This window comes from Hyposmocoma kahamanoa, unplaced genomic scaffold, assembly GCF_003589595.1.
Source record: "Hyposmocoma kahamanoa isolate Upper Pololo Valley unplaced genomic scaffold, ASM358959v1 190, whole genome shotgun sequence".
NCBI lineage: Eukaryota > Metazoa > Arthropoda > Insecta > Lepidoptera > Cosmopterigidae > Hyposmocoma > Hyposmocoma kahamanoa.
The window spans coordinates 2,957,881-2,972,827 of NW_020653718.1; the positions used below are offsets into that span (position 1 = coordinate 2,957,881).

The following is a 14,947-nucleotide window of genomic DNA, read 5'->3' on the forward strand; positions in this document are numbered from 1 at the left end:
AAAAAAGCCTTTGAAATCAAAATCAAGCTAACGCATAAATAATTTTGTAGGGCCTGCTAACTCGAGTACTGTAGTTCGGTTGATAGAACGGTTACCCTGGTTTGGCGAAAACAGACACAGTTTCAATCTTGTCACATTGAAGGATTTTTTCTTTGTGTTTGATATTTGTATTAATAATAGTAGCAAATTAGTGGAGTCATTTCACAAAACTAATTGAATCTCATGGAGGACAAACATCGTGGCATCTCACATCTCTAGTCAGCTGCTGGTAGCTGTAAAGGTACCTTTTATTTTTTTTTTTTTTTTTAGAGGTAAAGGTACCTGCCTGAGTGTAGAAATAGATTTCTCAAAGATGGCGCTAAGGCAAAAAATTCGCTAAAAACCAAAATCGAAGATCAATTTTTCTATGTGCATCAAGCACATAGAAAAATTCATAAGGACTCGATTTGCTGGAAGACGTTGGTTCGAATCCATCCGGATCGCAGGATCTTTCTTAAGAATTATGACAAACTAGTGGAGTTTTCTCACAAAAATAAATAAATATCATGATAGGAAAATATAGTAATATTTATTACAATCAATATCATTATAGATTAGTTAATTTCCTAGTAACAATATAAATAGTATAATTTTGAATAATTCTATTGTGTCTAGTTAGTCAGAATCCAGTTCAGCTAATATCAGCTCTCTACTAGAGTCATCAGTGTCAATTAGAAGCCGGTCGGTAGACTCGTGGACTGCACATTCTTCACTTATCTCCAATCTGAGTTGGCGGCTGGATGTACTGGCTTCCTCAGGAGGCTTTTCTTCTTGCAGACGCTTCAGTTCATTTCTTTTTGTTCTTGAAAAGAAATCTCTCTGGAAATAGAAGAATAGCTCAATTTATTTTTTATTACATTAATATTCTAAGTCACCGGAGGAGATAAGTGCCAAAACAGATTTGCTAGATCAAATTGTTCAGATATTTGGTGTTAAATAACGGTCTTACTAAAAATATACGATACACCGAAGGATATTGTCTAAAGAATGTGCTAATTTGTTACAAGATTATTTTAAGAATTATTTAAACATAAAATATCTCTATTCGAATAAAATAATTTTTATATGAAGGTTTTTTTTAATATAACATCAAGTGATGGGACGAACAACTCGTGCGCCTGGTGATAATTATAATAATTATTATTATAATAGCGCACACACTCAACATAGCCCTGCACTAGGGAAACACTATGACGCGGGTGCCATGGACACACACATAGACAACCACAAATTACAACCAAACTCACGAGAGAAATAAATGTTTCTCCATACAAATATTTCTCCCGGCCCGGGAATCGAGCCTGGGACCTCTGCGTGGCAGTCCGACATGGTAACCGTTTGGCCACTGAGGCAGATAAAATACACTGGCCACTGCGCACGTCTCCTTGAGACATAAGTTGACAAGTCCCATGTGCCTGTAATTTCACCAGCACCCTTACCCTTCAAAACCGGAACGCGGTAATGCTGACATTACTGGTTGGCGGCAGAAATACGTAAGGTGGCAGTACTACCCTGGACGAGCTCTTTCACAAGGAGCTCTAGTGTTAATACTAAGGTAATTTATCTTTAAGTACTACAGAGAACCTGCTAAATTTTGATTTTCAACTGAAGCCCCATTTCTTATTAAATGCATATATATCCCAAAATTTGCAAATTGTTCAGCGGTTTAACGAAACACCGCGCCGCCTGGCGCCCGTCAGTCACCATCGGGCGCTTGTCGACGTCAGGCCCTGAAATCTCGCTCTGAGTTCGACATCCGTCCGAAACAATTGCTGTGAAACAAGTAATACTCGACCAAGTTAAAAAGATGCATGATGCGAATGAAGCTTCACATGTGACATTGTGTTTTGACTTGGTCGACTATTAGTTGTTTGTCAGTAACTGTTTCAGACAGACGGAGAACGAAAGTAGACCCCCAGATCTGTGACAAATTTTCTCCCCCTGTTCTTATTTTATTCTTAATAATTTACAGCGCGCGGATTGCGGGACGCCAGGGGTGACCCCCTTACGCACCTCTTAAAATTTAGGCTCGCATTGCAGCACCTCGCCTTAACCTACTTTTTGGTATAGTTTTTTTTTCGTTTCTTTTTTTAATTTGTTCATTTCTTTGTATTGCACAGGTTATTAAGGCGTTACAAGAATGAATTTTGAATCATTGTTTTTCCGAACTGCGGCAAAGATTTCATATTTTTTATATATACTGTATTTGCACACTATGCTCGTGCAAACCATTGCGCCCGTCACCCTGAGACGTAAGTTGACAAGTCCTATGCGCCTGTAATTACACCAACACTTTTACCCTTCAAAATTGAAACGCAGTAATGCTGACACATTACTGCTTGGCGGCAGAAATTAGTATAGTGGCAGTACTTCCCTGGGCGACCTCTTTCAAAAGGAGCTCTACTACTACGAAATTGTGAAGGTATAGAATCAAAATCGCGTCCGTGGCACATAATTTCTCTCTAGTTTAACTTATTAATGTTCAATTCCGACACATCAGCAATCGCAGATTTAGCTGCCATCATTTAAATAGAGAGCGTTGGGGTCGAACAAAAGTCCCTCATTTGACTGACAATTTTACGACAATTACCGCCATAAGAAACCATCTAAGTTGGACGGTGAGATAAGTGAAGAATAATTGAGATTTGTGGTCTCAAACTACCCGCTACTGTGTTCTTTATAACAATTTTCAGGTAAACGTGACTTTAATTTCTAAGTTACGTGCATTCGTGATCAAATCTGCACTTCGAAGAAGGTTTACAAGCTTCGGAAAACGTGGAAAGCGACCAACCAGAGTTATCAGGGCTCTTGAATCGAATACGTTTCGTTAGATGTAAATTTACATTTTCTCAAACATGCTCGGAAATGCTTGCATTACTTTCAAAAAACGAACACGAGAAGTTAGTCATATAGGGACCGTGAGACTTCTTCCCGGCCAAGGCCTGCAAAGTAAGTCCGAACTTTTCTAAACTTTCAAATCTGGATGAGCTATATAAACAAAAGCTCATACAGGCAAGCCCAGTGTTAGTAATTGCGAGAATTAAAAATACCTAACTAAACCGCTTACTTAAAAAAAAAGAAAAAGGCGGTAAAATAAAGTGCTTTGGTATTCTTTTCTGTTTTTTGCGTCTTTTTTGTATTTTCGTCGTGAAAATAATTGAGACAAGCGGTAATGAAAATACAGTAATGGATTGTATTCCTCCTTATTTAAATTGAGGCAATATTAGCGACGGAAAACTTGTTGCCGGCTATGAGCAAAACAAGATACATGAAAACTTATGAAACTTTCAATTAATAGCAACTAAGGTAAGGTTTGTTCGTATTATATATTGTAACGTGTAACATTGAAAGATATTAGTTCCGATACTGTAAATAAGCATAATAAACCTTGATTGTTTCAGGTTGCTCTAATTCTAGGGATAAACGGTGCATGCAGGAGTACAGAGCTCACGAATATCACCACAAAGGACATAGAAAATATTAAATGTATTTATATAATACCTTTAATATTAATTAATTTTGTTTTTTATTATACACCTTCCTCTCTTTGCTTTTTTATTATTTCCTCGCATTGTTTGAGATAGGCACTATACACGCCTTGGCCGGAATAGGGATTGCTTGACTCGTATTAATTAATACAAGTAACTCACTCGTCCAACAATCCCTTACTTCCCGACCTTTGCAGTAATGTACTATTTTGCTGTATTATGCGTTGCGCCGGCGTTGTAACACCTGAGAGGTGATGCTGCGTGTACTACAATATAAACTAGAACTACATGACGCACACAACAACGGAAGTGCCTTGAGCCTCGATTATTAGAACCGATGTCGCCAAAACTCACACATTCTTAAAAAAACACTACAAAATCTTGATATTGATTGGTCGTAGTTTCAAATTTAAAAAGAAATAACAAATTTTGGATTATTAATATAATTTAAACTTTACTCCGTTGGCATTATCGTTGAAAGTTCAATACAATCAATACCTATTATTGGAAGTTATGACGTTTTGATATTATATTGAAATTTCAAACAATGTGCTGCCATCTAGCGGTTAATTGCTGAACGACGACGGATTTGAGTTATTAATTTAGTTCTCCAAAAAAGAAGCGACCATATTGCAGGGCTGTAAGCTTTACTTTCGTTTCTTATAATAAAAAAAATGTTTCGATAAACAGAAAATTGAAAATTTGTTAAATTAAGGATTTCCGATGATATGAAATACCACCACGGGTAAAATTTTTGGTGCGGCTATTATTTTTGCATTCCAGAACAACACAATATTTTTCTAGGATTTGAAAGAATGACACGACCACTCCGTAAACAAAGCAAAAATGGCGGACTTAGCTCACATAGGTCTTTCGAGACCTTTAAGTTGGCTCACGTCGACGCTAACTAACCACGTCTACTGTATTTGTTGTTCTGTGTGTGCAAAGTTTTTTCATTTTTCACTTCTCTACTTTGTAATGTCAATTTCAACGTCATCTCTGACTTTTATTGTCTAATTTTGGTGCCTTCTTAATCGTTTTGCGATAACAAATATAATTGAGTTAACGTTCTCAAATGTTAAGAAAAGTGTTAAGAAATGTAACCATCTAGCTACACTGTGCCCAACGCACGTTGTGCTATATTCTGTACTCTAACAGTGGAACGTATTCGAGTCCATGATGATCCATCAATCACAGTAACTTCTCAAAAAATTTCACTTCTCTTCATTGTATTTTTTTCGTCCGGTACGCCTTAAGTTTATTTTTCCCTAGTTAATATGCAGGAAAAGTTTAAAGTTCACACAGCTTGAAGAACTTAAACTAACTCGTCTGTCTGTCTGTTCACACAAGAGTAAAAGGCTTCGACGTGATTCAAATACGATTGCGGTTCAACTTTGACTTTACATTCTGAATGTTAGTTTATTTTTGGTTATTTAACATACAGTAACTTTAGGTGTTGCATGACTTAACCTTGTAATATATTCTCGTATATAAATGAAATGTTTTTGTACATATAAACTATGCTTTTCGGGTAAAGCTAAAAATCTAAAATAATATTGGAGTGGAACTGTGGTGAACTTCTTCAAACCTTTAAGTATAATTTTGATGATCTATTAACTGCCCCCGTGGCCGAACGGGTGGATGTAATTCAGGGTCCATATCACCCGCGATACAAGGTCTCCCTAGTGCGGGGCATTGAGTGTGTGCGTTATTTATGTATATTTAATTATATTATATTCATGTATTACAATAATATACAGGTGAGACACGAGTTAAATATTATTGAATATGCCAGGGAAAGTGTACTTATTACTGTAAAGAAGAATCATAGGTAGAACAACATTTGTAATGTCATAGAATTTCAAATGTTCATCACATTGACTTACAATTATATGGACGTCGGGTCCGCGCTAAAAAGTGTCCGAACTTATAGGGCGTTAAAATCGTATACAGAGCGTCATTCAGGCTTTAGTCTTCGTTTTTTCGACTGACAGCGATGCAAGCAAAATTAGACAGTACTGCGATGACATTACCATTTAAATTCAACGTTTTAGCGTTTTCATATTCCTTTACATGTCACTACGTTTAAATAGGTTGACTTGGGACATTTTTTCGTGGTTTTTGTATTAGACCCGTCGTCCACTTATTTGTAAGTCAATGGTTCATCGTAATGAAATCTGGTTTAAGATTGCCATTTATGAAAAATAATGACGGCAATAATATTAATACGAGGAACAATAATCTCAAAAAAAAAATCCGGGATCAAAAGTTCGTGGAATTAGATCAATTTGCCAAGTTTTATTGAAATCGGTTACCGGAAAGAGCGCGAGAACATATTCATCCCCTACTTTGCTACCCTTAGAGGTGGAATTTTTTCTTCAAATTTAAATGGGACAAATTTTTGAGGTTCTTTCTCACAAAAAAGAATCATCAAGATCGGTTCACAAAGACTTATCGAGTTGAGAACATCCTCCTTTTTGTAAAGTCGGTTAAAAATAAACTGACTGTTCTTGACAGTCGTCTTCAAAAAGTCACAAACTCAATTAAGGGCAATGTGTACACTTCTATAATAAGATTCCGGTTGATATTGAAAATTTTGCTTCAATAAAATTGAAACTGAACGAGACAAAAAAACCGCTTATAGAGAAGTCCAGATCTGCTTTCGCTGAATCCAGATAATATGTTAATAGCTCAATTTCCATAACACAAGTGCTTTAGTTAGAACAGGGCAATGTGCGTGATGTCTAATATTTATTCATTTATGTAAATAATCTGTATTTAAATGTAATTTGGTTTGAATGATGACTTTGTTTTATATAATTATTTGCTTGTATCATACGTATGAATGTATTTGATTATGTTTTTATTATTAACCGACTTCAAGGAGGTGAACCGATTTTGATGATACTTTGTTTGTAGGAAAAGGGTACCATATGGATATTGGTTCCATTTAAATTTACAACCTAGGGGACGAATCCGGTTTCGCGCTCTTTCCTCTAAACCGGTTTCAATATTTTTTTTTTATAAAAAACAATTATTTCTGTTTCGTTCCTTTTTCCTTGTCTGGTAATCAAAGAAATATATTTTCTTTCTTTCTTTCCCATTGACTTACAATTATATGGACGTCGGGTCCGCGCTAAAAAGTGTCCGAACTTATAGGGCGTTAAAATCGTATACAGAGCGTCATTCACGCTTTAGTCTTCGTTTGTTCGACTGACAGCGAAGCAAGCAAAATTAGACAGTACTGCAATGACATTACAATCTAAATTCAACGTTTTACATATTCCTTTATATGTCACTACGTTTAAATAGGTTGTCTTGGGACATTTTTTTCGTGGTTTTTGTATTAGACCCGTCGTCCATTTATTTGTAAGTCAATGTTCTTTCCCATCTAATTGTGACAACTGTAGTTAAGCTTACCTTATAAAGTGCATAAACAATAACAGCCAGAAACAAAACTCCAGCAATAATCCCTACTATAATAGGCCAAATAGGAGTGGCTGGGTCCAGAATAAGAACAGTCGTTACGGAGACGGTTTGACGATCTCTTGTTGACTTTAAAATCGTTGTCGCGTTGAATTTTCCTAGTTCTTCTAATAAACGACCTGAAATAAAAACTTAATATGGGCATACATTTTTAACCATCGATGGATATAAAGGGACGCTAAAAGTTTGAATCCTTTATTTGCAGTGTAATTCAATCGGTATGGTTCTTAACTTTGTTTTTTATATATCCGCTCACGCGATACATGCAGCCGTAGACGCATACTACACCTAGAGGTGCCGGTGATGATTTTATACCGATTTATTGGATATCGAAGTTATAACAGGTAAAAGAACTAATATTAATTGCTATTTCGGTAACTACTCTAGTAAACCATAAAGTTTTTAATGTCTGGGTCTGTCATTTAAAAAAAATAAACAACTTCAAAAATACATCACGATAATCGTGTGTGTTATTGTTTGGGCTGGTGATTTCGGTGTTTATTTATTGAAAACATACCGTAAGTAGCATTTTTTTAAGTTTACCCTGAATATAAATGTTTATAAACTATACTTTAAGGAGTAATTTCATGGTAAACGTTAGAACCACTCAAACGGAATATTATCATATTTATTCAAGTACACCAAAAATGTCATTAGTGCTTTTTAAGTGGAGGATTTGCGGTGTATTACTGCATTTTATTTGAGATGTTTTTGTTGGTAGTACGGAGGGTATTTATTTAGCAATGCAGAATAATAATTTTTATTTATAAAAACTTGTATTTAAACTGAATCCTTTTCTATTTTGCGAAACCAAATAGCTGCCATTTTGCGGTAGGAGGAGCGCATCGCGTGAGCGGATAAATGACAGGCGGATGACTCCGATCCACCTGATGTTAAATGGAAAGTGGATTTGATAGAATATGGCAAGTTGCAAAACGGTGACTACGTAGACCCGTACGCGAGCTTTGGAGCAGGAAAGGATAGGCAGGACAAGGCTGAATAATTCATCAGTGCACTCTCGTTAAAAAGCACTAAGCGATGCAAAATTTCTAGACAGTTGCATTTTTCATGAGCTGTTTAAAGACCATCAGTTCGTTTCCCAATTTCATCCAAAAAATCCAAATTTCAGTCATTCAATGAATGCTTGTTTTACTTCTACTACTACTATCTACTTCTATTACTATCGACTTGAACTTTGGTATGCTATGTAACATCGATGACACTTCTATATAATTTTTCAACTTTGAAACTTTCTAAGCCATAGGAAATGAAACTATTTTTCCGGATTCAAATCGCGTATATTTGTTTTTTCAAACAAACCGACGTTTCGGGCCCTTTACAAGTCCCATGGTCACGGTTGGCTCTAAGCCATCATTACTAAGATTACCCTCATCGAAATTGGGTAGTATATAACCTTGAAATAGTTAATAACCTAAAAAGCTTTCCCTGTTGGAAGCCTTTGGGTCATATTGACAACATCGTAGGTCCAACGGTTTGCACCATGGGCGCTAGATGAGAAGATCCCGATTTCGATTCCTAATAAGACCAATGTGGGGAATTAAAATCTCCGAGTCTTCTGGGTATTGCTCTGAAGTGAATGCCGTTGATTTGCTATTAATAGTGCAGGGAATTACTTTGAGACCAGGTCATTGGTGTAGTTGTTTAGCACGTTATTTACCATATGTCTGACATTGTTAATTAGTAATAATAACGTCAGTAAGCCTATATAGTCTTACTGCTGGGCAGACGCAGGCTCAATGCGGATAAGAAGTTCAGACACACATAATTAAGTTGCACAATGTTTTCCTTAATCTAAAGGTTCATGGTAAATTTCAAATTAAATTAGGCACATAATTTCCACAACTCAGAGGTGCAATCTCGGATTCGAACCCACGAACCTCTGCTTGAGAGGTGACTGGTCAAACCATTAAGCTACTACGGCTTAATTGGCATTGTTAATAAAATTTAACATCTTTAAATGACAGGTAATAGTAACTTATAAGAAGAAAAGGTTACCGTGCTTATCCAAATCCAACTTCAACGCTAATAGTAAAGCACGTGTAACGTAAGCCGGCATAAACCAAGTGCAGTTGAGAATATTCTTCTCTTGCTTACAATCTTTGACTATATTTGTCAAGGACACCTGAAAAAGACCAATAATTTTGAATCAAACTTAACTCATGCAAACAATGAAGTAAATTTTATTTTTATCAAGAGGAGCTTAATGGAATTAATCACGCTGCTTAATTGAATCAATCACGGTTCTTAATTGAATCAATCACTCTTTTTAATTGGATCAATTTAAAAACATCTTAAACCTATCAAACATAATAATTGTTGCAGTTCATCCAGGGAAGTACAACAGTTGATGAATATAACGTTATCTAATCCAATGAACTTCAAGCAGGTAGATTGGAAGTAATTATATTTAAAGATTTTATCGAGTTCTTAGGTTTTCGCGATTATTACTAATAGGAAATAAAACTATTTTTCCGGTTGTCAACCATGACCATGGTACCTGTAAAGAGCCCGAAACGTCGGTTTGTTTGAAAAAACAAATATACGCGATTTAAACCCGGAAAAATAGTTTCATTTCCTTTGAAGATATTGTTATAAGTGCCAGGTTACGTGTGATCGTTGATAGAACTGTAGGCACAATTAAAGTTATTTAATGAATTATGATATAGGGTCGGGCACTCGTTCCCACCTTTACTCGACCTCGACCTCGACCTTTACTCGAGGGTTATAAACGTCATCTTAGTAGAAGTAGAGCTCCTTGTGAAAGAGTTCGTCCAGGGAAGTACTGCCACCTTATGTATTTCTACTGGTGAAATTACATGGGCCTTGTCAATTTTGTCAGCGGCTGTGCTTGTCTTTGCGATTTAAATTCTGATAGCACTGAGTGCACCTACTATGAATAGGCATGTCGTTAACCACCAGGCGCATGACTCATTCGTCCCGTCACTTGGTGTCATAAAAAAAGCAACGGCGTCTACCGTAATACTGAATATCAGACCATGTGTTATAGAATGGCCATGGACCAATAACTGTAGAGGTCTGCTAATTGCGATACAAGATGGTATTTAGTACCTATTTGTACACCAGCTGTCGCGACCAGTACCAAATAGCTATTTCTGTAACTAATTTGTTTAGCATTGACACACTGCAATTTATCAAAGCTGCTATAATTTCTAGTGATAACAAACAAATCAACTAGATGGCGCTTATTGCACAGGTATTTATGGATGGTACCGGCTATTCTTATATTTTGTTTAGGATTAGCGACATCTACCTACAGGAGCAAGCGGTAATTTATAATTTAGTTTGTAACATACAATGCCATTTATTGATACGCGTATTCATTTTTTAGATTCAGTAGACAATCGTGCCAATAGGCGTATAGGTGACACGGAATTAGTGGAGGCGAAGCCGCAAACACTGAACACCGCCGTAAAGTTGCCTGCTTATCGGTATTTTACAGGATACATCACGGAGAGAGTGCGATGGAATTACACAATTTAATTCTGCCTTCCCCATTCCATCACCGGGGGACTAGGCGTAGGCTTGGGTTCCACCCCTATGTTGTGGATATTCCAAAGAATCGCACGGAGTGTCACGCCTCCACATTTATATGGCGAACGGCTATGGAGTGGAATTCCCTGCCTGCTGACTTGTTCCCTGAACGTTATATCTTGGGCCTTTTTAAGGCGAGAGTGAATAAGCATTATTTTGGTGTGCAAGCTCCATCGTCGACCTCATCGTTACTTTCCATCAGGTGAGATGGAGGTCAAATGCGCACTTAGATTTTATAAAAAAAATATTTGTCAAAGTTCACAAAATAATTTTAGCTCATAATCATTCCAGTGAAGTCTCCGTGGAACTGCCATTGCAACTAGATTTTAACAGAATAGCAACTACATCGAGTATATAACCAGAAATAGAGACGAAATGTCATTTAATTTGTTTGAAAACTATTCTGCCATATCATTACCATGACAACTGCGCTCCGATTGGCTAGCCCGAGTTCGAAACAATTGACGGGTGTCGTCAATGGGCGTCGTCAACTGTTTACTTCAAATCGACCAGTTAACTTGAGCTTTGCTATAATGGACGTAAAATGCAAAATTACATATTTAATATTTAATTACCGATGAATTGTGTTTCTGTCTGTTTTGTAATTAGATGTTTTGCTGTTTTTCCCATTCCTCCGAATAGAGCAGCACGGCATTGTTAGAGATATTATCTTTATTTTAATAAATACAGAATATTTTTTGGAATATACGGAGACGTACATACAGGTCAGTAGTTCGCCTGTCTATGTTTCAGTGCAAACGAGAGTTGATATTTATAAGAGCTGTATCGTTAATGTGTTACCAGGAATATATGGCCCTTATTTCGTCGTCTCCGTTTCTGGTTATATACTCGATGAGCAAATATTATCATAATTGCAATGTCTAAACCAATGGAAACACAGTGACCCTGAAATACTTACATTTTCAGATAATTCAATGCTAAAGTTTAATCTTTTCCAGTCAGAAGGTCCACTGCTTGAAATCTGAAACAAAATATAAACAAAAATTGGTTTATATACCCGGTCAATTAGAGTCAATATTGATTATAATAACACTTCAATGTACCTCGTAATAATGCGCAAATGTAAGGTTTTTGTTACTGTAGAATTTTTCTCTCGTAACAGATATAGAAATGTTCGGCAACGCTTTCCTGAAAACAGATGTATAGTTTTAAATAGTTATCCTTATATATGATCCTACTGCTAAGCTCAGGCCTCCTCTCGTACTTTGTACAAGTTGGATATTTCAAGGACTCGCACGAAGCGTTACGCTTCCACATTTACCTCAGTAATTGTCCTATTCAAATTTGAAGAAGATATTTCACCTTTTAAGAGCGGTTATACACAGTTACACTCGCGCGTTTGCATCGGTGCAATCGTCTATAAATACCAAGTGTAGCGATGCAAACGCGCGTTCGTGAAATTGCTAAAGTTGCCGTGTGTAAGTAATCACGATAACGGCGCGTGTACACGCTAAGAAATTCGTCGCGTCTGCAACAGAAAAGACGAGAATGGCCTTGTACAGGACAAGAATTTTGTCAGATCTAGCCACGAAAATTTTTCTTGTCTTCGTATCTGTTGCATATAAGAAAATAATGAGTGTGTACACGATACGAATGCTTTCGGGCAGAACGTGTCACTGCATTTCCAGGTCGTTTTACTACCGACTGTATGAAGAAATGTGATGCCTACTAATAAAAAAAGGTGATTGCAGATTATATATATATAATAATAAATATTTCTCTTCATGCCTCAAAAGTACCTCGTTTATCTTTATAAATCTCTAAGGTTTTGTCCCACAATACGGGTCGTTCCCCTACTAAACTTATAAATAAATCATGCATTTATTACTCGCAATCAAATTAGTGATGCAACAGTGGTACTTTGCAAAATCAATCGACGCGCATAAATGTTCGTTTACTGACAATGCGCCCTATGCAATAGCGGTAGAGCGCGTCGCGTCGGGGGTAGACAAGATTTTTTCTTGTCCGGCGCCGAGGCAGTTTTTACGTTCGTGTATAGAAACGACACGAATTCTTGCATAGACCCGGCGACTTTTCTTAGCGTATACACGCGCCCTAAAGGTGGCTGGCAAATTAGACAATGAATCCAGTATATTGTATTTCACTCACTTTCCGAAAATCGATTTCAATAAAACTTAGCGCATAGATGTAATTCTAATGAAAGTAAAATGTTATAGTGATCTATAGATGATCTGATAATGGAAATGGCAGACAGATGAGAGGAACTCCTCAACGGTGTACAGCAGCTACCTTGTGTTTGGGCTCATATTATTCGTTTTGACGAGGACTTTAATATTGTGTTTCAGTTATCATGAGGAGACTGTACAGCGAAAACGAAGCTACCTTTTGAGATCGGGTTTTTTAAATAAAACAAGTTATAATTATAGATGACCGCTTACCCAGCAAGACTAAAGTTGGCTTTTGGTACGATATTTATAAACGTCTCAACAATTTTTCCATCACTAACGTTAGTTCTGTAAAGAGAATCTTTCAATTCAGCTTCAAGTTTAAGTACCTTCTTTTCAGTCTCTTTCAGGTCCTCTAGTTCAATATTCCAATCTATGGACTCTCCTCTGCCTAGAGGCGCTGGGACGTCACATGTCATCAATAAATCTTTTAAATTACAAAGACTTCCGACTCTTTTTGGTGGTAACGGAAGTTTGATATCTACTTTGGCACCGTACGCCGGTTCTTTCTGGTTAGTAACTGTGATTTTGACGCCTAGACGATTATTTGTACCTGGAACGTAGACGCTGAAACCAAATTTTTAACTACAAAATAATGTTGGGACAAATTTGTGAAAAAGTCCGTCCAGCGAAGTACCATCACGTTACCTATTGTGAGCTTTAGTACTGTGTTCAGGTTTGGAAGGGTAAAGGTGCTGGTGAAAGCAAATGGGACTAGTTAACTTAAGTCTCAGGGTAACGGGCGCAGTGGCAGTACCCCTAAGATTTTTCCGATTTAAAGTTTTGATAGCCACTGCAACTGTTATGGATAGGCATCGCTTGGTGTTAAAAAAAAAGTTATGATGCTGTGGGCTAAGCGTGACAATTATAACAGTTTCCGTTTACAAAGATTAAAACTAAATTCAGCAATGGCCAGATTGAAATAGCTCGAATTCTGTACCCTCCGTGAAAACGCGGCGCGGTTTCCGTTGGACCACGGAGGCAGTTAAACCTATCACAAGCAAGTTTGTAACTTTCAATTGCCTCCGTGGCCGAACGGTTACCATGCCTTCCTGTGTTCGATTCCCAGGCCGGGAAAATGTTATGGCCTACATTTATTTCTCTCGTGAGTTGGGTGTCATTTGTGTCTATGTGTGTGTCCATGACACGTGCGACAAAGGGTTTTCCCTATTGCGGGGCTATATTGAGTGTGTGGGTTATTATTATAATGTAATTTATTTGTGCGATAAAGAATTATTAAGTTATAAAAGTAAGTTAATTTTATTTATTGATAAACCACAGTATTTACTTAAAAAAGTAGAACACATAAGAAAAAAATACGATATCACTAATATCAAAACTATAACCACATTGTACAACGCTTTGATACGGAGTCAGTTAGAGTTTAACTCAGTCACATGGGCTCCCCACGATGCGAAGTATAATCTCATGCTCGAACGTATCCAGAATAAATTCACAAGATACTTGCATATGAGGCTATATGGGGTATACCCTTTCTATCCCTTGATTTATCCAACCTTATTTGTATTAGGTATGGTTGGATACAACAAGTTGGAACCGAGAAGGGAATTGGCTCTAGCAAATTACATAGTGCGAGTATTGAGGGGATTAATATCAAAACCCGGAAGTGTTGCAATCACTATGTCTGTGCGTGCCAAACGAATACGTGCGCAGGCGCCGACAACCACGACTATTGGCGGTGCCGCGAGGTAGGACAAATTTGCTCAACAAGGCACCCCTTACTCGCACCATTCATACACTGAATCGAGTAGCGGATGAAATAGACATTTTTACTTGTTTTCAGAGCGAATTCATGAGGACAACACTATTTTTACTTAGTTCCTAGTTAATTGTTTAATATTATTGGTTATATACTTCAGTAGAAATTGGATATAATTTAATTGTTTTTAATTCAATCATTATTATATTATTTTTAGTTATGTTTAGGAATTATTCATGTCTTTGATGCTACACTATTGTATTAGGTTTAGCCTGTAAAAATAGATGTATGTATGAAATAAATAAATAAATAAATAAATAAATAAATAAATAAATAAATAAATTCAAAACTTCAAAAGCGAAACACAATATGCTCACATTAGTGCTTGGTGGCAGAAATAGACATGGTAAGGTGGTTGTACTTCCCTGGACGTA

The 14,947-nt window shown here is 36.8% G+C and overlaps 1 protein-coding gene across 3 annotated transcripts in view; it reads right to left on the reverse strand.

Moving 5' to 3' along the window:
• Positions 1-595: 595 nt before the first annotated feature.
• LOC113226348 (integrin alpha-PS3-like) overlaps positions 596-14,947 on the reverse strand; it is a 42,986-nt gene continuing 28,634 nt past the window's right edge. Inside the window, exons 15-20 of one of the 3 annotated variants that reach the window (XM_026458934.1) lie at positions 13,007-13,360; positions 11,651-11,735; positions 11,506-11,568; positions 9,030-9,156; positions 6,948-7,132; positions 596-858 (exon numbers count right to left, since the gene is read on the reverse strand). In XM_026458934.1, the coding sequence (XP_026314719.1) occupies positions 655-858; positions 6,948-7,132; positions 9,030-9,156; positions 11,506-11,568; positions 11,651-11,735; positions 13,007-13,360 (1,018 nt within the window). In that variant the 3' untranslated portion in view covers positions 596-654. The remainder of the gene's footprint in view (positions 859-6,947; positions 7,133-9,029; positions 9,157-11,505; positions 11,569-11,650; positions 11,736-13,006; positions 13,361-14,947) is intronic. The other 2 variants (XM_026458935.1, XM_026458936.1) reach the window with 2 other exon arrangements.